Here is a 27,151-nt window from a genome sequence, read left to right as displayed (position 1 = left end):
TCACGGGCAACTACGTTAACCAGTCGACTGAAGGGTCCCCTAAGCCAAGGGCTAGCGAGTTATCCGTGATCTTTAGGGGCAGCCCGGGAACCGCCGCAGCCGGGATGCGAACCCGGGTCTCCCGCACCACGGGCGACTACGTCAACCAGTCGACTATAAGGTCTGACACGTTAGCCAAGGGCTAACGAGTCTATTCATCCGTGATCGTTACAATGGCATAGTAGCGCATATCATCACTTTGCTAAGCTAACCAGTCAAATTACCTCAGTTTCACTAGCCAACATATTAGCTTGAAAAAAAGTGAAATAGGCTGTGTGATTAATATGGAAAAGCTACTGACCTATATTTTCTGAATTCAATTCAATGTATTGATAGTGTAACCGGTGGTGTCTTGCGTGCGTTTGAAGTATTGGCCCAGACCAGGATATCTTTGGAGGCAATCTCTGTTTATTCGGACAAGGTTAAAATAAAAAGAATCAAAGTCCTCCGGTCAATACTAACATGTGCTCTTCAGCCCCTCGCATGTATTACACAAAAAGCGCGCGATTAGGGCGGGCGGCATACTTTATAGAGGGGGACCCACGGAAGTGACTGTGGGGGAAAAGGAGCTGAACAAACGTTCCGCACATTGACTCTGGGGGTATAACATGTTAGGTTAACAACACATACAATACACTCTGTTACACTAGCACATCTGTCACAATCCAATACAGTAGTGACATCTTTATTAGGATGCATAGGAACTTTTAAGCAGTAATTAACTAGCAACGTTGTTCTTTTGCGCCTTATCCGTACCCATCTCTTTCTCTGAGATGGGGTCACATGAGCTTACCACAGACGACCATGAGGGGTAAATCAAAAAAGTCACTGTTTTACCTGGTTTCCATCAGTTTTTGCATTTTTGAAGGTATACACGTGTTCCCAAAGGTCTCTGTAGTCTTGCCAGTGGGGTAAAGTGTCTAGCTGGGGGTGAGTGTTTAAATCACACGTAACGACGGCCTGTGCTGCTGATTTTGAGTTCCAAGATGACTCCGTCTGCTGCACTTGTTTAAACGTTTGTTTCACCTTCAGCTAAACAGCTTCCTCCACTGGCACGATTGCAGAGACCGTTGGGAACACGAGTATACCTTCAAAGATGCAAATGCTGATTGAAAAAAGGCAACATTTTAAAGATTTAGGGCTGTTACGTACGTATGTTCAATCACAATACTAATCTGTGTAAGAAACGGATACATACCAGATATGAAATTTTCTCCGCAAATTTCGCGTTTGATATTTGCTCTTCTGACCACGTCCTCCCGACGGATCGCATGAATCCACGCCTGTCTTCTTCGTTTTTCGATTGGAGTTTTCCCTTTCGGCATGCGATGAAAATGCAGTTGCTTGTTTTTACCATCTTTGCGATTTGTACAACCGGCAGCGCAACAACTGTGAGGCATTCCGTTTCGTTTTAAATCAATGTCTCCGTGATGATCTCTTCGAAATCAACGTAGTAACGTTTACAAACACAAGACTCGTGGCCCTTTTTTGCCTCACAATCTGCGCACGCACATTTGGCGCATGTAACCAAGGGAACACGTCTACAGAACCCCCTCTCAAAAAGTAGTTCCAACGTCCCAGTTTCGATGTCCCTTCAGGGGAAAAATATGTTGTCCCATCTCCACATCAATTCTCTACATTGGCCGACGGCCGAATCCTTCTTCTTGATATTCATTGAATTATAATAAGTCATCGTAATGTGGGTTGAATTCTATGAGGCCGGGTCGGCGTCCGGCCGGCCTGCTCCGCTTTACTTGTGTACACGTTGCCAGGCAACAGCTTTGCAAAATACCTGGTCAACAGACTGGATGAGAACTGCCCGATCGTACTGTTTAATGTGTTTTCAGCCGAGTAGACTTAAAAAAAATGTCATTTAACGCCGAAGCTACCAAACAAACCCTACATGAACAAATAGTAGAAATGCAGCGTAAGATCCAACTTCTTGGTAAGTTCATTTGAGGCTGACACGGCCTCGGTCAAATAAGGTGAAGTCGTTAATGTGTGATGAGGTCTTTATTGGCATTAAACTAACAGCAAAAAATAAATTCTGACTGATTTTGACTATTTAAATGGTAAATGGATGGTATTTTATATGGCGCTTTTCTGATTTATTTGACGTTTTGTTGTTTTTTTATTGTAGTATCCTCAGTAAATGGTATGGCTACCTCCGAGGAAATGGCATTAGTAATGAAATTGTTTCGAACACGGGTTAATGAGGACATAGCTACTCTACGGGATACGACTTAGCTTAGCGTTAAGATATGCCACAGGTTTCTTCAAACCAAATAAAAAGACCCACAGCGACTGAATGATCGGTTGCATGATGACTGTATATCCTCCAGAGGGGGACAGAACAGCGTATTACGAGAGCTCTCAAACCGCCATCAAGAAGAACAGGGAGTGGATCCTGCAACTCAGGCAGGAGAACAAGCGGCTGCATAAAAAGTTAGCTGACGCTCTTGCTGTGAGTACTTTTAAACGATAAGTCCTTTAAAAAAAACGTGTAAGAGATCAAAACCCAGCTCCGTCTTGTCTGTTATCACATGTTCACTATCCATTAAACAGTATATGGTGCCAAACCAGACTTAACTTTTACAGTTTCAGTTTTACCCTATTGCTGGCTACTATGCGTTTGACAATGAGGATACCGTTGTTAGTGTTCTCTTTTTGTTTGTGTTAACCAGGGCGATGAGCGTGTGATCAAAGAAGCCTTTCAGAACAGAGGCTCAGAGAAGAATGCCTTTCGGAATATGTCAGGGAAGGTACGAGCACCCACACAAACACTGTTATCTCATAAACAGCATACGTGAGTTTTGTCAAGTAGGGATTTTGACCATTTCTAGTCATTAACAGGGTTTATAATTTGAGTATTTGTTGCGAAATTCCCCATCATTGGTGCTGACAGAACCTTTTATACAATCCTGTTAACTTTTATAAACTAGATTATTCCATAGGGATTTAGTGCAAAATTTAGAAAATCAAAAATGTTCTTAAATGTAGGTCCTATTTTCCATCTATGTACCGAAACCAATGATCGGTTTGATATGCAAATTCGGGCGTGACCATTAACTAGCATTGCAATGGCCATGTGTACTACTCACAAAGGATTTGGGAATGTTTGTAATCACTGCATCGTAACATGGCGAAAGATGTACTCTTAGCCCCCCCCCCCCCGGTTCGTTGGTTTCGGTCGTTATTTATTTTACAGGGGTAGGGATACCTGCAGTCAATTTAGACTGAAGATGTCACTTAGATGAGTGATGAGACGTATCTGTCAATAAACGTTGTATCCAGATGAACTGATCCAACTTTTTTGACTAACTCGGGTAATTTTCTCAGACGTTAAACTGCTCAACCTAGACACACAGAAGGCTTTAAGAAACACTAAGCAATACTCCATGATAGGAGTAAACTAATTCTGATGTCTAAAATCGAGTAATTACCCCTTTAATATTTAATATTTAAGAGTCTGAGACTGCCTGCAGATACACAGCTACCCTGATTCTTTGCTCCCGCTTCCTCTGTCTTTTCTCCCCTTCTCTTCTTCTCTTCCCCTTCCCACACCCCTTTAGGAAGCTCTTGCAGTGCTGGAGCAGGAGGTCTTCAAGAAGGTGAAGCGTCTAAACAACCTGAGATATGACACTCAGGTCAGCCGCATGCAGCTTGAGGAGCTGCAGCTACAGTACCAGAGGATGAAACCAGAGAACAGCAGGAAAACACAGTCTGCTGATGCTCATATTCAGAGGAGAGAGGAGGATGACAGGGTAGGGAGCCTTGAGGCACACAAGCACCCAGAGCCTGTTGAAATGTGCAAACTATGATAGTAACACCTTTGCTTGTCAATGTTCAGTTCAGAATACATTCTTACACACATACTTGCAGAAAGACACAGAAATAAAGAACTCTGAATATGTCTATTCTGTGTGCATACATAGTAAGACCTAGAAATAAAGAACTCTGAATATGTGTATTCTGTGTGCATACATGTACTATATATTTAGAATGTGCGTGAGCTGGAGAACAAGCTGGAGAAGACTCAGTTAAAGTGCCAGGCGGCTGAACACATCATGAGAAGCTATCTCAAACTCAAAAACCACTTGCAGGTAAGTGCAAAATTTAAAGATGTGCTTCTCAGGTTGTAGATTGTATTTTGTGTCATAATGAGAAGAAGTGCTATTTTGTTGCTACAGTAAATCTGAATTTATTTGAAATGAACTCTAACTGCATTGAATGGCAGCACATTAGCTTTGGTCCTAGCAGTTTTTTCACAGCAGGTCAATCTTTGTCGTTCGTTCAATCATGTTAGAATTTGCATGCAATTTCCTTCTGTTGGCATTGTTTTCCTCCCACAGCCAAAAGACATATTTGTTAGGTGATTTTGGAGACTAATTTGCCCATAACAGTCAGTGAAATTATTAGACATATGGCCTGTTATGGATGCCTGATTTACCTAAGGTATCTTTCTGCCACTTATCCAGTGCCTACGGACTGGGATAGGGCTCCCAAGAACAAATTGTAGATAATGAATGAATTGTATTGGTCAACAATTTCTAGGCATCACCCCCAAATATATTGTCATGGATGTATTCACTCACTGAGCTGAGTTGTTATGGAGAGCTTATCGAAATATCCATTGTAAGATCAATAATTCAAATGGAAGTCTACATCACATGCACTTGCAACAGCTAAAGAACTTGTGTGAAATCAGTGTGTGAAAGCCTAAGTGGCTTGGGTCAAATGATTTACCATCCACACCCACACGAGGACACACCAGGGACAGGGAGAGAGTGAGAGCTGTAGCTGTACATACGGTGGTCACTCTCCTCTAGGTGAAAAATTCTTCTGACATCTTAATGTTTTTAACTGTTCATTTTATTTCTTGTGCTCTCAATATCGCATGTTTTTAGTAAATAGGCTTTTCAGTCCTTTGTAAGAGTGACAACAAAGGACAGGATTAGGAATAAGTACATTAGAGGGACAGCTCAGGTTGGACAGTTTGGAGACAAAGCAAGAGAGGCAAGATTGAGATGGCTTGGGCATGTATGGAGGAGAGATGCTGGGTATATTGGGAGAAGGATACTGAATATGGAGCTGCCAGGGAAGAGGAAAAGAGGAAGGCCAAAGAGGAGGTTTATGGATGTGGTGACTGGTGAGGGAGGACATGCACATGACTGGTGTGACAGAAGAAGATGCAGGGGACAGGAAGAGATGGAAATGGATGATCTGCCATGATGACCCCTAACGGGAGCAGCCGAAAGTAGTAGTAGTAGGTCCTTTGTAATGTCTATGCGCTGTAGAATCCCGGGTGGTGACGAGCTTTGTCACAGTGTTTTGTAGACATTGTCTGCTGATTATTTTCAGAACTGATTCTACACACATTAAGTGTATTAAGTGCTAAGCATTAACATTAAGTGCCAAGTGTTTGTATTGCTCTTATGTGTTCTGTCCAGGTTAATTGTCTCCAATAGGGGGTTGTTTAGTCAATTATTATCCCTGAAGATTTTTTTCATTTCCATTTTTTTATTTAGGAGACTTCATTATGGTCCCTTGTGAGGTATTTATATTAATGGCCAGTGTCTACACCTGCCTCTGGCCTCTTAACATTAACATTTTTCACTTTAAGCATTCAGCTGATGCTCTCTTCCATGAGCATATGCATTTAAATAATACTTAATTCCTAGATCACAAACAGAAATAACGAATGATTAAGAGTGTTGGCATTATCGCCATTGCACATTATACTTGGGAGAACTGAGTCCTTTGTCCTTTCACCTTCTTGTACTTCTGTTTCTCTCCTTCCTCACCTCTTTTTCCAACCTTCTCTTTTTATTTCACACAACTCCAGGAGGAGAGTCTGACCTTTCAGGGCCAGCTGGACCATCTGGAAGCAGAACTCCTAAAGCACAATGAGGAACTTCGTGACCTGAAAATCATGAACAATGACGCCCAGCTATCCAAGGATGCTGCCAAGGTGACCCGCAACCTCCTCCACTGTACTATTGACATTATCTAGTCATCAGAAGGACCGCTGTCAACATCATGACAGACATTATGATTATCAACATCTTTGATATCTTTACCCTTTACCCTTTACCCTTTACCTGTTAAGTTTTGTTTTTACAAAGGATAGTGTAATGAAAGTATTACCCCATACACAGAGATGGGCACAAATACATCAAAAAGTATCTTGTTACAATTTACAAATACTTGCTCATCAAATGTATCAACATAAAATACAAAATACTGGTCTGAGAAAATGTATTTAATTAAAATACAAGTAATTTGTAATCTGAAAATACAAAAATTCCCTACAAACAGATATCACATTTTAGGCATTTATTAGCCTCAGTATGGGTGTGACCTTAACCCCCCTATATTGAAAAGATGAACTCTGCTAATTTCCCCACATAATAGATTTGAAGTGGCCAATCTGGATATTTTGGAGGTCGGAGGCTGCAAATTCAGGGGTGCATGCTGGGTGGTTTCTGTCAGTCAAAGCGACCGTTAACTGACTGAGTGAACAGCTAATTGAAATGCAACTGGGGAAACTGAACAGTTAGGCCACAGTGATGCACTAGTTCTTTCAGGAGACAATAAGAATTGGCATTTAGCAAATGCCTTTTTCAAGAGCAATAAATATAAGCGCAGTGGGGTAAGTACATTTCTGAGATCTCCAACTTTACAAGCAACCAATTGAACGAGTGCAAAAGACACATAACAGTACCATTACAGCAGAGTATGATACAGTATAAAGTAGTAAGAGAAAAAGAGAAACACCCCCCTTCCTCCCAATGCCAACAACAGCCTAAAAAAAGAATATACTCCTTTGTGTACCCCCTAACACTGCAGTCCTTCCATTTCTGTTTTAGTTGTTCTTCAGCACAACTAATATCTAACCTTTTTTTTTTACATTTCAGTATTAGCTGTTTTTCAGCAGAACTAATTTCTCCATCAGTTCAGCGGTTAATTGCCTTTTGTGAGGTTGGTAAACCATGCCTGCAAAGGAGAAGAGACACTCAACAGGTGCCGATGATGGCAAAGTGGTGTTGAATCTCACAAAGAGTAGCTTAATCAGTGGATATGAATCCAGCGAGGAAAGGTCCTTTCTGGGGTCCTCCAGAAAGTGAAGGGTGTCCAACTCTTCTTTGCTGTGGCTGGGCAACATCTCTCTGCCCAGTTGGCTCTCAGTTCCTGTTGTTGGGATTGGAAACGGTAGAGGCAAACAGGGAAACAAGGTTGTTATAAATTTACGTTAAATTAAAGGATTTTTAATATAACAAGAATATTTAAAAACATGATGTGAAAATAGCTACTCATTTATTTTTTAATTGATGGATATTAATTTTTGATGATTAATTCATGAAATTGCAGTTTAACCTTAGTTTACCCATACCCTGGTCAGAGAAGATGAAATCATCTTCATTCTCTTAAGCGGTGTTTGATGAGGCAGTCTCACTTTCTGACATAAGGCCAAGCTCTTCAGCTGAGTGCAGAGAGGTGATGTATCTTCTTCTTCTCTGCAGCTAGTTTGGGAGGCAACCACCTCATCTTCAAAAATGGGTGGGCTGCTGTAGCCAGGATGGCTTCATTGACATCAGTCTTCAACTTTAAAAGGCTACTGAACCCTTTCTCAAAGCCAGCTATGGTGGCTTGCAAGATATGTGAGCAGTACCGCAGGTTTGCAACTTCTAGGTTATGTAGTTTAGCCTGAACAGCAAAGAGGGTAGGTATGAGCTCACCAGAGTAGCATGAGGTCTGACCTTGAAGGCGGTCAATTGCAATGGCAATGGGCTTGAGGACTCTGCAGTACTCCTCAAGGAAATCAAGCTCTACCTCTCTCAATGGTGGGAGTTGCAAGGCAGGCATGATCTCAGGACGCTTCTCATCAGAATCAGAATCATGATTATTGGCCATGTAGGTTTTCACATACATAGAATTTGACTCCAGTTGTGTGGCTGTCTCGGTGTACTTAACATATAATAACAACACTACAACACAACAATCTTCAGATATATACACAATGATTGACTATATAAAGGCAGAATAAGAGATGATAAAGTGCAGTGGTCCAGAGAATATATCAAAGATGCTGGAATAAATGTTAGCAGGTTACAAACATGCCTGAGGTAGAGGGACATGACAGAGTGTACCAGTATATGTACACTGTACTTTAAAGTATATACAAAATGGTTGGATTTATTTGACAACTTTAAGCGTTAATTTGAATGACTGCTTGCAGAAAAAAAAAGTTTTGATATCTGGTTGTTTTGGGGCACAGTGCTCTTTAGCGCCTACCAGAGGGGAGGAGTTGGTACAGGTTTTGACCAGGGTGTGATGGGTCTGCAGTGATGTTGCCTGCCCGTTTCCTGATTCTGGAGGTGTATAAGTCCTGAATTCAGGGCAGTTTGGCACCAATGACTTTCTCTGCAGACTACACTGTCCATCGTAGTCTGTCCCTGTCCTGTTTGGTGGCCGATCCAAACCAGACAGTTCTCCCGAAGAAATGTCAGCTGATTCAAACAGTCATAAAGAGAATTCCACCTACAAATGCAGGGTGTCTTTGGTTGTTGGTTGGTCAAGTCATTGAGTTTTTCCGCATATTTTGGTCTGCCAGAAGCATTCCATAGGGCTGAAAACTTTGCCATGGATGAATGATTCAGCCTGGAGAGAGTTGAATTGTCTTTAATTGCCCTTTTGGCATCAGTGGTTGAAACCAAACTCAGTGTGTGAGTGAAACACCTGATGTGAGGTAGAAAAATGATAGCAAACTCTGACACTTCTCCCTCTGGATCTATTATTACAAATGAAAGATCCCGTTCCTGCTCATTTGTCTCAACCTGTTCCTCTGAAACGACTGTGATACTGAACTCTCGAAATGCTTTTGAGAAGTTTGATGCATTGTCAGTTAGAGTAGCCACAGTAGTGTCAGTTGTGAGTCCATATTCTGAATACATTTCCTCCAGTAGTTCTGCAATGCGATTGTAGGTATGTGGACTGGGGAAAATGTCTGCAAGAAAGAGCAGCCAATTCAGGTTCTAGCATGTCTGTTTGTATCCAATGTACATTGACTCCTATATGTTTTTTTAGTTGACTAGATATCTGCAGTGGTGCAAACATGCTGTATACACTTAAGTCTCTCCTTCAAATTTGCTATTTTATTATTAAAGTCTTCATCGATTCCTCTCCCAATTTTCTTCCTGGACATAACTTTAGCACCTTGACAAAGTCCCTGTACCAAGTCTACAAATTCTTTATGCTCAACAATGGCCAACGGGTACATGCCTTTAGTGACAAAGGATGTGATGTGAGAGTCAATTTTATTTTGTGTCACTGGACCATGTTCAAAGAGGGTAATTTGTTTGTATGATGTCCTGTTTTGTTTTTGTTTGTTTTTTTGTTTTTTGTTTTTTTGTTTTTGCTTTTCCCACTGGCAAATTCCTTTTTGTGGTCTTCAAATTCCTTTGTTTTGTCAGGGTGCCTCCATTTCAAGTGGGTTTTAAAATTTGATGTCGCTGTAAGAGAGCCACATATTATGAAAATGTTGTTAGTGCACAGCTGACACTCAGCCTCTATCTTTCTGTTTTGGGATCTGCTTCACTATTTGGAAGTATTTCCCATCAAGCATTGTACATTTGAGCATTGGTGTGGCATCTTCTACAGATGTCGTAGATGATTGGCCAGCCTTTGATGGTTCACTGCCGCCCATCCTCTGAGATGACTGACTTCTACCTAAAGAAAAATGTATAAAGATGCCATTAAATTGATTGGGCCTACCAGTTGCAACATAAAACCAAAAGCATTAAATAAACAAAACAAAACACTAACAACTCTCATAATACACTCTAAAACACAGTAATTTATGTGTTACTTAAGCATTATGCAGGAATGGAGTCAATTCACTTTGAACTGTATTAGTCATCAGTCAATCACAACATCCTCTTACATCGCTTAGAGACTTGGGTTGGCATCAAGGGCTCGGCTCTTAGCTTATTATGCTCTTACCTCACCAACAGAACTTTTTGTGTTGTTCTGGGTAACTCTACTACCTCGATGGCTCAGTTTAGTTGTGGTGTTCCTCAAGGCTCAGTTCTTGCCCCCTTCTATTTTCTATATACATGCTGCCCCTTGGGTAGGCCATTCAAAATCATGATGTGCTTTACCATTTTTATGCGGTCAACGCTCAGTTATATATGCCGCTATAACCCACAGATCCTAGCACCCTAGCAAATCTCACAACTTGCCTCTCTGACATTAAATCGTGGATGTGCGAACATTTTCTCAAATTTAATGATGACAAGTCTGAGGTCATTCTGTTCAGTCCCGAAAACTCCATCAGCCCTTTTGTTACTAATCTTGGTGGTCTGTCAGATAGTCTTAAGCAGGTTGCTAGGAATCTTTGGGTAATATTTGATGCTAACCTCGGTTTTGATAATCAAATCAAATATGTTGTTCAGTCATGCTTTCTCATGCTCAAGCTAATCTCCAAAATTAGGCCATTTATATCAATTGCCGATCTGCAAAAAGTAGTACATGCTTTTATCTATTTTCGGCTTGACTATTGTAATGCACTTGTGCAAAACACCACTGTTCGGCTCATTACCGGTACAAAGAGGCATGACCATATCACTCCTGTGCTTGCACGCCTTTACTGACTCCCCATTATATTTCGAATTGATTTAAAAAAAATATTGCTCACTTTTAAGGCTTTAAATGGTCTTGCTCCTACATGCATTTCTGATTTGTCGACCAGGTATATGCCCTCTCAACCATTAAAATCTACAGATTGAGTCCTGCTGGTTATTCCTAGGTCTCGGTTTGTTACAAAGGGTGATCGGGCTTTTGCTGTTAGGGCCCCCGCACTATGGAACTCTCTTTCTGTCGAACTAAGACAAACCAAGTCTCTAGCTTCTTTTAAATCTCGTCTTACAACTTTTTTTTTATGAGAGCTTTTACAAATGTTTGATATTTGTTTTTATTTATATTTTTATTTTTACCCTTACTTATTTGGTCTTACTCTTATTTCTGCCTTGTCTGGGTTTATTTCTTTGCAAAGCACTTTGTAACATTGTTTTAGAAAAGTGCTATATAAATAAAGTTATTATCATTATCATTATTATCATTATTAACTCTCTATAATCATTTTGTAAAGCATTTTGTACAAAAAGACGAACAACATTTAGCTTTAGAGTCAAGATCAGAATGAACGATTTTTAAATTATATGTGATTTGCTTTCTATGAGTTGTTTTTGTTTTTTTACTTGGATTTTAACCCGTTTTGTTATTGTTTTTTTTAACCTGGAATATTAACCGGAACATCCCCTGGCATAGCAAACACTGTAAAATGTTATTCTCATCCTCAAGAAAGCTGCGCAAGCTATTGCCCTGACAACTATCAAGAATAGCCACGGGGTCCGTGGTGGTGTAGCGGTCTAAGCATCGGCTTTGTGTCGACGCAGTTGCTCACTGGGGACCGGGGTTCTCGTCAGATCCGATTATGGCCAGACTCGATGAAGCAGCAATTGGCAACGCTGTCTTCGGGAGGGGGGCGGAGCCGGCTTGTGTTCGTCACATGAATGCGTCTGTGGGTGTGTCGGAAAAAGCAGTGGTTCGGCCTGGATTTGCCTTGTCACAGAAGTGGCGAGGTGTCTCCTTCGAGACTGCCGGCCGGAGAGATGCAGTTGGCGAACACATGCAGTACGAGGGTGGGTGTTTGAACTAATATAGGGATCGATTGGCCACCAAATTGGGGGAAAAATCAGAAATAAATTAGGAAAAAAAGAATGGCCACTATAAAATGCCTAAATGTAGCTATGCTAGAAATTAATTTTGTCCTGAGTTACAGAAGTTGCTAACAATTAATCTCGCTAATGAAGCTTCCCATATGATGACTTACCACAAGATTCTATTGTTCCAGGCTGCCTGAGCGTTTCTGTGAGGTTAGCTGATATGCTAACATTACTAGCTAGTAAGTACTATATTTGCTAGTTCTAGAGCACGTGTGTTTGCCAATTGCTCTTTTCTTCTGTTGTATTTTAGAGTCATTCAGAAAGCTTGCCTTAGCGTGCAATATCTGATCATATTTTGATTTCAAACCTTTATCTTAAGGGAAATTTGCACCAAACACCAAAGCAGCTTCTTTGCTCAAACTACTGGTCACAAGGAACACAAATGAAATATGGTAGTTCACAATGAGTGCGTTGCTGGAACCTACAGGCCAGGTACGTGATTCACTTGTATTTAGCCAAAGACTGATTATGCTAATTGTACAGTTATTTCTACAGTTTAAACCTGGGGATAAAATCTGTCTAATTTGAGAATAAAATGGCATATTAAATAATGTATTTTAAGTATTTCAAATACTAAATAATATGGGGTTCAGAACCCAGGACTTTCTTGCTGTGAGGCAACAGTGATAACCACTGGACCGCTTCTGATTACATTGCCAGAGTACATGCATGTCAGTGCCTATTTCCTTATTCAAAATTAAAATCAGTGTTAAATATCCCATAAATATCTATAGAATAATGAATTCACAGGTAATAGCCCAGTCCTCCTCAACCACTATCTTCGAATTGTAAGAGGAGGTAACTATGTTGGCCAATGTATGATAGATGTTGGAAATAAGACTCGTCGTAACTGTTGGAGTCATGAAGAATTTTTTGATTTCAGTTATATTGAAGCACAACTTTCCTTCTTTTTCTTCTGGCACGCTAGAAATTGTTTGAGTCAAAGATACTTTAAGAAATCCTTGTTGGGAAGACCAAATTCATCTTTTAATTGATAAAATTATTTTAAACTTTCCTCTGTATAAAGATGTGTCGGATTGGCAATTCAATTTAACTTCCAATCGAGGATATCGAAGTTTCTTGACTGTGTAAAAAAGTCTGGATGATACACAGTTGGAAAATAGATTGAGACATGGACAAAAATCTTCACGATATCATGTTTGGTGATATTTTTGGACCATCTCATCAGTGATTCATGGCTGTCACGCTGTTTCTCTGTCTCTGTTTTCTCTGTCATTCACCCTCTGTCCTATTTTGTTCTCTCCCTGACTCATCCATCCTTCCTGCCCATATTTCATGCAGGCCCAGTTGCAGCAGCTGGAAGAATTACTCCAAAAGGAGCGTAAAGAGAGGGAGCGCATCATAGCCTGCTATAGGCAACAGGTGGAGGAGCGCAAAGCCTTGACTGAAAAAATAGAGACAAGAGTGAGTTACACTCAGTGGTACATGCATATATCTTCTTAATGTCAAGGTTATAGATTTTGTTTTATCACCTTTCCCTCTACCTTCAGACCAGAGATAATTCGCATTTCCAATTGACTGCCTTTATCATAAGCAAAATCTGGAGCTCTATGACTTTCTGATTAGTAAATAATTTGAGTACAAATAGGCAGTTGGAGTTCAGTCCTCTCACGATGAAGAGTGGCATAGCTGTACAATATCAACAAACATGACATACATGGAGAGAGCGCCAATGATCTCGGTAGAAAATCAACCTGCCCATCACTGACTCCAGCTTATGCAATTAGCTTCACAGCCGCCTTGATAAAATTGAAATCAGGTCCAGATAAGAAGTACGTAATCAAGTTATGGAGAGGTTTTCTGTTTGTTTTGTTTTGTTTTTGTTTGTTTTTTTGTTTTGTGTTGTTTTTGTTTTTTGTTTGTTTTGTTTTTGTTTTGTTTGGGATAGGTTCCAGCATCCCTGTAACCCTGAGTAGGATAAGCGGTTTGGATAATGGATGGATGGATGCTTTTTTTTATAGTAAAACTGAAAAAAATAAGTTTAGAGTACTGAGTTGATGACAGAAGCTGTAACCCACCTCCAGGCACAGAGAGCACCTCTGCAGCTGGATGAGCTTAGCAGCGAGGCCCAGCGCAGCACCACCAGCATGGGCGGCGAAGAGGAGAAGGCATCTTCAGTCTTTGAAGATGCCTTGCTACGCATTAAGGAGGCTACTGGAGTCACCAACATAAAGGTGCTGGTGGCTGCTGAAAGATGCTACTGGACATATCCAGTAGCATAATTAGCAGTAGCAATAGTATAATTATTTTCTTACTGATTTGCATGTAGATATGGGTTGTAGTAAATTAGTTTTATACATGTTTCTGTATATGTCTTAATCACCCATCTTACATGTGCATCTGCGCAGTTGTATGTTTACGTGTAGCTCAGCAAATATGCTTATGTGGGCACAGAACGTGGATGTATTTCATTGTGTGCATACCAATCTGGGACATATCTATGTTTTCAGGAGGGACATTAAAACAATCACCATTTCCATTCCTGCCGCTCATTCTTTCAAACACCTTGCCTTCAAACCCCTGCTGTTATGTACCAGCCCCCAAAGCCAAACACCTCCTTCCTCTCTGACTTCTCTGATTTTCTGACCCAACTATGTGCCATCTTACCATCTTTTCTCCTCCTGGGTGATTTTAATATGTACATTGATGACAGTGACTGTAAATCTGCCATAGAATTCCTGGAACGGCTACAGTGCTTCAACTTCCCCGCTCACAGCCGTGGCCACATCCTGGATTTGGTCAACTCCACTGGTCTCACAATACATCAATTCTCCAGCCTCAACCTCAATATCTTTGACCACCTGGCAGTCACCATGGACACTGACATCCCTATCCCCATCCCAAAAGTCAAATGCATAATATGTTTCGGAAATCTCAAATCTCTCCCCCTCAGCTCCTACTGCCTCTCTTGCCATTAAAATGTCTCCCTCCCCTCCCCTGCTGTCCGATAATCCCTCCTCATGTCAATTATTACAATGACTCACTCTCCTCCTGTCTTGATCAGCTGGTCCCCATTAAAACCAAAATAGTCTCATTCTGTTACTCAACTACCTGGTATACTCATGAATTCCATCAAATGAAATCCTGTAAGTGCCAGCTCAAAAGACTACAGGAAAACTGGTTTAACAGTGCATCTCCAAGCCAACACAGACTACCTTCAACAATAAAGATGCTGTCATCGCTGCCTGGTCCACCTACTACTCACACCTCATACACTCTGACTCCATCAACCCCAAGGCTCTTTTCCACAATTAACAAATTTCTCAAACCTAGTGACAATTCCTCCAATTCCTTCACAGTTAACAAGTGCAACTCTTTCCTTTAATTTTTCCAAACTAAAATTGACACCATATACAGCAACCTTAACTCCTGTACATCCAGAACTCTATTGCCCCCTTGCTCACCCAATCCTGCTGCCATAACCACATCACTTCTGTCCTCAGAATCTCCACTGGCTCCCTGTCCTACAATGGAGCAAATTCAAAGTCCTTCTTCGCACTTACAAAGCCCTTCATAACCATACTCCTTCCCACAGCCTTCGCTCCTCCGAAGTCAACCTCCTGTCTTCACCACACAGGACCAAGCACCAGACCTGAGGTGACAGCCTTCGCCATAGCTGCCCCTTCCCTCTGGAACTCCCTCCCCAAACACATCAGAGACAGCACCGATCTATCCATATTCAAATCATTAATCAAAACTCACCTCTTCAGAATTGCTTTTAATGTGTGATTAATGTTGTGTATTATATGTTTGGTGTTGTTCTTAGGTTTCTTTTAACATATTTAAAGCATCTTTGAGTATTTTGAAAAGCGCTGTATAAATAAAGTGCATTATGTTTTCATATATTTTGTGTATAGGACATAGTGGAGCACTTCATCTCTCAGGGGGAGACCCATAACCACCTGGAGGAGCTGAAAGTGGAGGATGAGGGCCTACTGCTGCAGCTGAAAGAGGAAAAGGAGAGCTTGCAGCAACAGTTTCAGGACATGAAGTACTCCGGTGAGACAAAACTCTCTAGGTAAGTTAACATTTCCCTTGAGTTAGGGCATCCAGGTGGCAAAGCCTGATAAACATGTATTTCATATAGGCTTGTGTCTATGTGTACCAATCTCAGGTTCAAATCCGACCTTCACTTTACTTTCAATCATTTGAAGATATAATTTGAAAGTGTGCTTTGTTTTTAAATAATGGATAATTTTCCATTTCTAGTTTCTTTAACTTGCAAATCAGTTGAACTTTTACTAAGCCTGTGGCTAGTTTGTTGGAGGGAAAACTACTTCCTGTGTGTATTGAAGTTGACTCCATCCTTCTGTATAACATTGTTTGGGACCTTATACAGACTACATCCAAAATGTGTCTCCTATTTAATTTTTTTTTTAAATCATAGGAAGATGGCAGTTACAGAGAATAAAGCCCTTCTGACATTGAAGGGTTAGCAGACAGTTTATCAAAATGATCTAAGAGAGCAAACTTATTCAAGAAGGCCCTAAGTGTTGATGAATTTGGGCCTCAGAACTATACTATATATTATTTTCTCTCTGTCTCCTTCCTGTGTCTATGATTTTACCAGTGATCAAAAGATGCTGGAGGATTATCAACAGCATCTGCAAGCTGAACAGCGGCGGTGCAACATGGCCAAAGAGCAGCAGGAATGGCTTGTCAAAACACTCAACACTGTCGGTTCTGAAGTGGAGCACCTGGCCTACAAATTGCAACATATCAAACTGGTAAAAAAAAAAAGTCTCCATGGATAAGCACCATACAATTGTCCCATCGTTGCTTTACCAAGAGAGTGTTGTCTCCAGCTTTCCACTCCTAAAAACTAAACTGGTTGAAAACAAGTCTTCTGCACATCATAGTGGCTATAATTACTGGTGCTCTTTTCACTCACCTTTCGCCATACACTTCCAGGGCTGTCTCAGTTATTAACACAACCCCTTAGATCAATGAAAACATCTGTCAAAAAAAAAAGGGAACATAGGAAGGCCGAACGCAGATGAAAAAAATCTACTCTTGGAAGTTTACCAACTCCATATGGAGGAGTACTGGTACTATCAATCGGCTTGGGAATCCCTTTCTTCCTACCATTTCCGCCTCTTCTGCTAATGACTGTGAAAATTTCTTGTCTTTCTTTGTTGACAAGATTGATGGTCTAAGGTCCAATTTTACCCCTATTGTTCCCCGCCCCTCCTCTCCTCTTCCAGCCGTCCAAATTTTTACGATTTTTTTTTTTTTGGCATTTTCTGCCTTTATTTGATAGTCAAGAGAGAGAGAATGACATGCAGCAAAGGGCCCAAGGCAGATTTGAACCCAGGCCACTACAGTAAGAACTCAGCTTTATGCGGTACACACTCTACCAGGTGAGCCACTGGGGCACCCCAGCCATCTGATTTTAATGTTGGAATTTGCTTCCGTTTCTCTGCAGTTCCTTGTAAATACCATAGCCCTTATGTACCCCTCCTCCAGTCCCTGTGATATAGTTCTGACAAAAATTTTAAAATCCATCCTCCCTGGCTTAGGTCCCAGCCTGGTCTCTATCATCAACTGCTCACTCACACCTGAGTCCGTACCTGACTATTTTAAAATTGCCTGTGTTTAACCTCTCCTCAAAAAACCCTCTCTCGATCCAGCAAGGGTACAAAATTATAGACCTATTTCCAAACTTTCTTTTTTTATCAAAAATCCTTGAAAAATTTGTTGTGGACCAAATCCTGCAGCTGACAGAGGGTCATAATATTTTTGTTAAATTTCAATCCAGCTTTCGTCACTAGTAATGAGACTGCATTACTAAGAGTTTCCGATGACCTTCTTATGCATGCTGATAAAGGTGAATACTCTTATTCTTCTAGATTTAACTGCTGCCTTTGATACAACTGATCATCCCATCTTACTTAAGAGGTTGGAGAACTGGGTTGGCATGTCTGGTACAGCGTTAAATTGGTTTCGCTCTTATCTGACCAATAGATATTTTAATGTTTGTATTAAAAAATACAAAATCTGATTAAAACTAAAATCTGACTAAAATCTGATTAGGATGCCTCCTGGGTGCCTTCCTTTGGATGCTTTCCGGGCATGTCCAACTGGGAGGAGACCCCGGGGTAGACCCAGAACTCGCTGGAGGGACTACGTGTCCAATCTGGCTGGGGAACGCCTTGGGATCCCCCAGGAGGAGCTGGAGGGCATTGCTGGGGAGAGGGATGTCTGGAGTGCCCTACTTAGCTTGCTGCCACCACGATCCGACCCTGGAGAAGTGGCTGATGATGAGATGAGATGATGAAGTGTATCAATCATGTATCCTCATGCACTCCCCTAATGTGTGGAGTCCCTCAGGGGTCTGTCATTGAGCCAGTCCTCTTCCCCTTTATACATGCTTCCTTTGGGTCATTTGTTTAGTCACTTTCAAGACATATCATACCACTGTTATCCGGATGATACTCAGATCTATTTCTCTGCCAAACCCAGTAACCTGAATCAACTGTCCTCCCTCCATGATTGCTTAGCTGCCACCAAAGCCTGGATGTCCCTAATTTCTTTCATCTAAACCCTGACAAAACTGAAGTTCTCTTAATTGGGCCTGAGAACTTTGCCATTGCAGTTGTTCAGTTTATTCGTCCACTCCATTCAAACATCAAACCTACCGCTAAAAATCTTGGTATCATCTTTGACCTGAATGTCTTTTTGATCACCATGTTACTAAGCTTGTCCAATCCTGTTTCTTCAGCTAAGAAATATTGCAAAAACCAGAAATATTTTGTCTTTTAAGGATATCAAAATATTAATTCACACTTTCATTTTCTCCTAGATTACTTCAGCTCCCTCTATTCTTGCCTCAACCAAGCTTCTTTAAATCATCTACAGCTGGTTCAAAATGCAGCTGCTAGACTACTAATTAGAACTAGCTGTAGGTCCCATAATACCCATATTCTTGCATCCCTCCATTGGCTTCCTGTAAAATTCATAATAATCTATAAGATCTTATTGATTACATTTAAAGCACTACATGATCTTGCCCCAGTTACATTTTTTCTTTTTCTTTATAAAAAAAGAAAAGGAACAGGTATACATGATAAACAAACAACCAAATAAAAAACATAGGAAAAAAATGTATGTAGAAATCCCCCCTCCACCAAGGCTAAAAAAAAGAAAAGAAAAAAAAGAGACTAAGCAGGGGCTTCTTATGCCAATTTCACACAATAACTATGTTTTTGAAGACAATGTAACAGTATACACATACATCTGTGTAAATATTATAGTTACAACCAGGTAAAAAGGACATTCAATGAAAGGGAAAACCTTCAATAAAGTCTAGTTCAAGTTCAAGTTCAAGTACTTTATTTGTCACTAGCACAGAAATACAAAGTAAAACATGCAGTGAAATGAAAGGGGGTACTCTGTCTGTCACTGTGTGAAAAAAGACATAGGCCTAGTAGATAGAGATAAAAGACAAAAGATCGGTGCATTCTTAAGTCAAAATAAACAGTAAATGAAAAATAAAAAACCTAGCTGTCTCAAGTATGTGAAAGGTCGTATATGTTGAGAGTTCTTATGGCCTGTGTCTATGAGAGGACTCCAGGTCAAAGTGAAGTTTTTGCGGGTTTTACACATTTTATATCAGAGCTTTTCTAAAGGTAGAAAGGACAGCACCTCCCTTAACCACTGCAAAAATGATGGGGCTTTATTCGAACTTCCAGTTAAAAAGAATAAGTCTGCGAGCTAGCAATGAAGTGCCTGCAAAGTTGTGACCTTACAGTTAGGGGGTGGTATGCCAGTGAAAATCAGGGGTTTACAGATATGCAAGAATACATTAAATATATGTCCCCAGTAACTGTTGAGAGAGGGGCATGCCCAGAACATGTGTCCTACCGAGGCTGGACTATGACTGCACCTCGGACAGCCAGGGTCTGTGGTGGAAAAGATTCTGACAAGCTTGTCCTCTGAGTAGTGAAGACGGGGAAGCACCTTAAATTGAATTAACCTGTGTCGTATACGCAGTGAGGAGGTGTGAGGTAAGCTGGCCCGCTACGCCTCTTCAGAAAGCTCTATGCCCAAATCCCTCTCCCAGGCAGTTTTTGTTTTGTCCCAGGATGTCTGTTTTGAGCAAGCTAGACAGTGAATGGAAAACATTTCTGATCTTCTCATTCCACTTTCCTATCACTCCGATCCTCAAACCTCAGTTTTTTATCCATCCCCCACTTCAACTGCAAAAGAAAAGCAACACCATGTATAGAGAGAGTCTGGCCAACTGGCTGCACGGGCGCCATATTGCTTACCAACAGGTAGTCAGCCCCATGCACGTGCTATTCAAAATCGTGCTCACTTCATGATCTCTCAAGCTGCACTTTCAAAGAAATAAGGAAAAACAGAGATGTAAAATATTCTGATATTCAAACTGTAAGTAGGTCAGCTGGCACCTGATTGGTCAAGCTTCATAGACCCATGACTTTAATAAATGTTGATGGATTTCCATGAAATTTGTATAGCGAACCATATTATACTAGTTTAGTGAGGATCTCTAAGAACAAAAAAATCATTTTCATTGTAATCCATAAGTAATTCGTGTTTCTGTTTAAGAAATAAAGAGTAAGAAATGTCAAGGAAATGAAATAACTCTGGCTAGCTTTCAGATTTGATTTTGATTATTGACAGAAGACAACTGACAGCTTCTCGTGGGCCCCACCCAGTTTGTGTATTGCATGTGGACTGTAGAGTGGGTTGTTGTGTGTTTTGATGGTTGGGTGTGAACTGCTTATCAGCTCACACCCCACCATCAAAGGTAGAGTATATAATCAGTCAGGCCAGTTGAGCCCAACAGCTCAGTCACATAACACATGCCATTGTGGAAATAAGAGATTATGGTATCTTCTGTACACAGCTTAAGATTTAATGATGCACAATGTATTTTGCATCATTTCATGTTATGAAGAATACCAGAAATTATGTATATTGTATCACTGAGTACCAAAGAGTATCATTAATTTTGAATTTTCCAATATTCAGTCAAGTATTCAGAGTTAAAAAAATTATGTATTTTGCATCACGCATTATCAGTAGTAAGAGTACTAGAAATTATGTCTTTTCCATCATTCAACACCAGTACGCACCAGAAATTACAGTGCCTCTCAAAAGTATTTATGCAGTGGTATGCAAGTCTTAAAAATGCTAATGACAGCCTCAGAAAATCTCAAAACTCTTTCTAAATAGTGTCAAAATTTTGTCTAAATTCTTTAATATAATAAAGTCATGTTCCTGTAAGTCGGGGGTCACAGAACAAGTGCAGTAATAGAAATCAGGTGGACGATTGAAGCACTCCATGTAATAGGGTAAGCTATGAGCCTTGTTATGTCATGTGACCAGCTTAATGAGATAACTGACCAAAAGTCGCCTCACTTTTGACGACTGCTAAATAAGAATTTAACATGACTATTGTGTCTGTCACCTTATTAATTAGTCACATGGCAAAATGAGGCTCACAGCTTACCCTGTTTTGTGGGTGTAATGTACCATGAATGGATCACTTTGTTAATTTCTATTACTAGATTTTGACCCCAATTTAGAGAAAACAAGAATTTATTAGATTAAAATTTTAGACAATATATTGAAGCTATTGAGAAAGAGGTTTGGCCTTTTAAGGCCACACCACTGTGTAAATAATTTTGAGAGGCACTTTATGTATTTTACGTCATTCAGTACCAGTACTTAGGTTTCCAGAAATTATGGATTTTCCATCATTTCAATCCCAGTTTCAGAGCACCAGAAATTTTTTTATCATTGCATATACCAGTAGCCAGAGTTGGTGGTTTAACACCAGATCAGGGGCAGAGGCTATGGTAGCAACGTGTTTCACTTTTTCAGTCCATGATGAAGGCAATGAGTTCAGGAAGAAACCCACCAGCAGTCATAACACAATCTCAGGCACTGAGCAGGGGCCTCTGCTGCATACATCTAGATTTCAACCCAAAGAATTTACTCCAGAGACTTTAGTTTTTATCCACTACACTACTGGTGTGGTGGGTAAATTGGTGATCAGTACCAGTATTACATATTTTGCAACGTTCAGTAGGCTACTAGTGAATGATAATGAGCAATAATATCAGGGACACTTGAGAAATATTAGGCCTCCCTGTTTCGATGTTTAGCCAGTGAAGCGACAGTTTTGTATCGGGGCTCTTGTCTAGTTTATCTCAACACTACCCACACGCTGCCTCGGCGCAGGTTCAGGCCTGTCACTCAATCCATCCCATATGACAATCTGACACTGTTTACATTTGCCTGATTTCTGTCAACGGTTATACATGGCTTGGATGTGCTATACAGCTGATTTCCACACATCAGTACCTTACAGACTCTTGGATTGCTCTAGGGAAGTTAGTTTATCGAAAAATCATAAACGCTGAAATGAATTCACAGAGCACAAGTAGGAATAAGCTGACTGGGACCAGCCCAGCCTGTGAATCTTCACGGTCCAAACTGCTCTCCTTTGTGCATCCTGTGGAAATCGATGCATCATACGGCCTTGTCCCGGCCGAACAGAACAGCCCCAAGCCGCACAACACCCCATTTCTCCTTCAGCTGCTACAAGTCGGTGAGAAATGGGCCGAAAACACAGGAAAAATCATTGAAACGTCATGATGACAGAGCCAGGCATTGGTAGGCAACATGGTGCCCGTCAAGCACGTGATAGACTCTCAGCCAATCACAGTGTGTGGTGCAAAGATCAAAGGATGGCCAGACTCTCTCTATACACGGCACTGAAGAAAATGTGACTGTGCTTGCAGTTTTAACCCCAAGCGTCTGGAATCATTTTTCCCTAAAGATTTGCTGAATCTTTGGACTGTTTTAAGCAGCTTCTAAAAACCCATCTTTTTAGGCAAGCCTTTTTATAGATCTCCAGCCCTACCTTCTGTTTTGGTTCGTTTTTAACTTGGTCTGTTACTCCCTGTGCCATGTTTTATATCCATTCAATTTATTTTATGTATTTACTCATAATTTTCTGATTGAGTGTAAAACACTTTTTAACTGTGTGTTTTCAAAAGTGCTATATAAATAAAAAAATGTCTTACTTATTTACTTATTTACTTTCTTGGATTTCAGTTCCTAACCAGTCTTTACATCATAGATGACCTCATCCATCCATCTTTCCATCCATCCTTCAGTCTGTCTTCCCATTCACAACCCATTCCCCCAACCATTCTCCCATTCACTCCCTCTCATCCCTCTAGGATGAAGATTCATCAGCCCTGCCACCCCCTGACTCAGAAGAGTTTGTAGTGGAGCTGCTGGGCCAATGTGAGCAAAAGTTGCAGCTGCTACAAAAAGAGCTCAAAGGAAAAGATCTGGCCGCTCTTAATAAGGAGATGGAGGATGAGGAGGTGAGACCTGTCTTGGCAGAGACAAAGGCAATTTGATTTTGTTTTCCTAGAATGTACAAAATCTGACCAGCATTTGGCTTCAATTCTGTTCCTGTCTGTGTTGAAGAGTTTATATTGGTGTTGTACTTGTACAAACACACTCAGTTTTGAACTTATATTGTATAAACAGTGCAGTGCATGCAAAAATATGCAACATGTCTTCTTAAACTCTAAATAACAAATGCATTATTGGCTTGGTCTTGATCATCCTTGAAAATTAATAATTTCTTCAACTATAGAGGCACTTCAGTAAGGCCTCAGCTAACAATGTGAGTTACAGGCGAATCCCAAAATATATATTCAGCCATGCCACAATGCTTGTTTAGCTTATCATTGTCGGCTGAGTGAAAAGCCAGCCATTAGAGTTACCTGAAATATTTGCTTATGATTACTAACGCATGGCAGCACTTATTCTGTTTGGGAACATAGTGTACCAAAGGGCCGTAGTTGGAAAATAGTTATGTTGTAACAGTGCCTGTCATTTGCTAATGACTGCAGGTATCCCCCAGCCATGTAAACAGCACAGTTGCAGAATGACAGAAACCAACGATTGGTTTCATATGCAAATTGGCATGACTATAAACTAAATGTACAGTGGTCAAGTGTACTATTCACAGAGGTTTGGGGAATAGTTGCAATCACAGCATTGTGAGATGGTGACAGATGTACTCTTAGCCCCCCCCCCCCCCAGTAGGGGATGGTTGTTCCGAGAGTACATCTGTCACCATCTTAAAATGCTGTGATGGGTGGCGAATGAAAGGAAAACCCTAAATGCTTGACCCCCGGACCCACTCAACATGATGTTGAGTGGGTCCGGGGGCGCTTTATGATGTATGGTGGGGGCATTTTCCTGGTATGGTTTGGGTCCGCTTGTCCCCTTACAGGGAAGAGTCACTGCAAATCAATGCAAAGTTATTCTGAGTGATACCTCTATCCTCTGATGAAACATTTCTATCCTGATGGGAGTGGTCTCTTCCAGGATGACAATGCCCCCATCCACAGGGCTAAAGGGGTCACTGAATGGTTTGATGAGTATGAAAATTATGTAAATCATATGCTATGGCCTTCGCAGTCACCAGATCTGCACCAGCATGTTTCTATTGAAATCTGAAATTGAAGTCTGTTGGGGTCTTAATGACATTTCCAGCATTAACCCAGGCCTGCTTGTGTGTGTTGTGTGTGTGTGTGTGTGTGTGTGTGTGTGTGTGTGTGTGCGCGCGCGCGCGTGCACGCACATGTGTACTGGTCTGAGCAGTTCTTTGCCAAGATTGAGGGGAAACTACCAGACTACAACACTCGCGTCACGCTGCCTGAAGACCATCAGCTGGACCCATTCGATGGTCAGTTAGGAGTCATATTTAATATATATATATATATATATATATATATATATATATATATATAGACACACACCGATCAGCCAAAACATTAAAACCACCTGCCTAATATTGTGTAGGTCCCCCTCGTGCCACCAAAACAGATCTGACTCGTCAAGGCATGGACTCCACAAGACCTCTGAAGGTGTCCTATGTTATCTGGCACCAAAACATTAGCAGCACAGCCTTTAAGTCCTGTAAGTTGAGAGGTGGGGCCTCCATGGACCAGACTTGTTTTCCCAGCACATCCTACAGATGCTTGATCGGATTGAGATCTGGGGAATTTGGAGGACAAGGCAACACCTTGAACTCTTTGTCATGTTCCTCAAACTGTTCCTGAACAATTTTTGTAGTGTGGTAGGGTGCATTATCCTGCTGAAAGAGGCTACTGCCATCAGGGAATACTGTTGCTGTGAAGGGGTGTACTTGGTCTGCAACAATGTTTAGGTAAGCGGTACGTGTCAAAGTAACATCCACATGAATGCCAGAACCGAAATTTTCCCACCAGAACATTGCCCAGAACGTTATACTGCCTCCACGGGGTTGCCTTCTTCCCATAGTGCATCCTGGTGCCATCTCTTCCACAGGTAAACACCCAGCTGTCCACATTATGTAAGAGAAAATGTGATTCATTTTTGCCTTGTCTGGTTTTATTTCTTTGTAAAGCACTTTGTAGCACTGTTTTAGAAACTGCTACATAAATAAAGTTATTATTATTATTATTATTATTATTATTAGTATTAGTATTATTATTATTACCAGACCAGGCCATCTTCTTCCACTGCTCCATGACCCAGTTCTGACACTCACATGCCCATCATAGGCACTTTCGGCGGTGGACAGGGGTCATCATGGGCACGCTGACCGGTCTGCAGCTATGCACCCCCATATACAGCAAGCTGTGATGCACTGTGTTCTGACACCTGTCCATCATAGCCAGCATTAACTTTTTCAGCAATTTGAGCTACAGTAGCTCTTCTGTGGGATCAGACCAGATGGGATAGCCTTCGCTCCCCACGTGCATCAATGAGTATTTGGCGGGCCATGACTCTGTCAAAGGTTCACCGGTTCCCATGCTTGAACCACTTTTGGTAGGTACTGACCACTGCATACCAGGAACACCCCACAAGACCTGCCATTTTGGAGAAGCTCTGACCCAGTCGTCTAGCCATCACAATTTGGCCCTTGTCAAAGTCGCTCAGATCCTTATGCTTGTCCATTTTTCCTGCTTCCAACACATCAACTTCAAGAACTGACTGTTCACTTGTTGCCTAATATATCCCACCCCTTGACAGGTGCCATTGTAACGAGATAATCAATGTTATTCACTTACCTGTCAGTGGTTTTAATGTTTTGGCTGATAGGTGTATAAACCAAATTGTGTCAGTATTTCTCCTTATCAGTCCATCACAAGTTATCATCTTTCTCAGAAGAAGAGGATAGTGAAGATGACGAGGCTGATGTCATCTCAAGGGAGGAGCTGAAGCGTCAGTCACAGCTGATCCTCAACTCCAAGACCAAAAGAAAGCCCAGGACTAGGAAGGGACAGCTGTGAGAGACGATCAGAGAATTCACAAATCAGAGAGTGATAAACACAGACACCTGGCTTAAAATGGCATCACGAATCTTTATCCCAAAGCGTAGAATGGAATACATGTTCATAGCAAACACGGTTTTGTGTGAGATGTCCAAAATATTGTAATGGACCTCTATGTTAGTTACGTTGTAGATTTACTGAGCAGTATTTGACAAAAGTGGTTACTTAATTCTTAAATATCAGCCTTCTTTGCATGTAGTTGAAGTGGATAACTTGATTATGGTGTGCATTGAAAAATGTTCTCTGCTGTGTTTTGTTGCCTCAACAGTTCCCTCCCATGTTTTTCACTGTTCATAACATCACGCCATCTCATGGGGAAAAAAAAGAAAGAAAAAAACACATTTATATTCTAATTCGTTTAGTGTTTTTAACCATGAGCTCCATTCTGACTGAGCCAAACAAAGTCAATCACCAGTGTGTCATGTACCCACCTCTCAGTAGGTCAGACTGGGAGGAATAGGTCTGCATCAAAAGGTTTCTCTATTTCATTGTCTCTTCTTCGTTGGTCCCATTCAGCTATCTTGAATTGAACGGGGTCATCTTCCAGAGAAGATACACTAAACCGTGAAATACAATGAAAATCAGTGACGTCCTTTATGTTGTGATGTATTCTGTAATATCCCCTTTCTGTATTCCTTGTTGGCCCACTTCAACAGAGACTCACCTATTGCTGCCAGACAGCGGCAGGGCACAAAGAGCTCTATACACTGTAATTAAAATATCCTTACATTAGTAAGGAACAAGACAAAATTTGCCCTCATGATGATAACGATCAGATTTGTCTCATTTGAAACTTGCATGCTTAGTGCTTGTTTAACTCAAACCTTTATAAACCAGCATTGATCTCAATGCTTCACATATCCTTGGTTAGAATCTGATACAAATGGATAGTTTGCTTGACAAGTGGGAAAAATAAATCTAGTG

General features: G+C 41.0%; 1 protein-coding gene across 1 annotated transcript; it reads left to right on the top strand.

Annotated features, from left to right (window-relative positions):
* The first annotated feature begins 2,362 nt into the window (after positions 1 to 2,362).
* On the top strand, positions 2,363 to 27,151 carry odad3 (outer dynein arm docking complex subunit 3). The gene is made up of 12 exons (XM_056280518.1): positions 2,363 to 2,503; positions 2,724 to 2,801; positions 3,612 to 3,803; positions 4,041 to 4,142; positions 5,885 to 6,010; positions 13,128 to 13,250; positions 13,871 to 14,020; positions 15,704 to 15,864; positions 16,417 to 16,573; positions 23,066 to 23,215; positions 24,510 to 24,594; positions 26,061 to 27,151. The coding sequence occupies exons 1-12, from the start codon at positions 2,363 to 2,365 to the stop codon at positions 26,183 to 26,185; spliced, it is 1,590 nt and encodes a 529-aa protein (XP_056136493.1). The 3' UTR covers positions 26,186 to 27,151.

This window comes from Lampris incognitus, chromosome 5, assembly GCF_029633865.1.
Source record: "Lampris incognitus isolate fLamInc1 chromosome 5, fLamInc1.hap2, whole genome shotgun sequence".
Classification (NCBI taxonomy): Eukaryota; Metazoa; Chordata; class Actinopteri; order Lampriformes; family Lampridae; genus Lampris; species Lampris incognitus.
This window is presented reverse-complemented; position numbering and strand designations above follow the sequence as displayed.

Bases quoted from the DNA above. Each gene is read 5' to 3' on its own strand.
- odad3 (XM_056280518.1), top strand. From the start codon at position 2,363: ATGACTGTATATCCTCCAGAGGGGGACAGAACAGCGTATTACGAGAGC. The intron at 6,011-13,127 runs GTGACCCGCAAC...TATTTCATGCAG, and splicing joins TATCCAAGGATGCTGCCAAG to GCCCAGTTGCAGCAGCTGGA. The intron at 16,574-23,065 runs GTAAAAAAAAAA...TCATCCCTCTAG, and splicing joins AATTGCAACATATCAAACTG to GATGAAGATTCATCAGCCCT.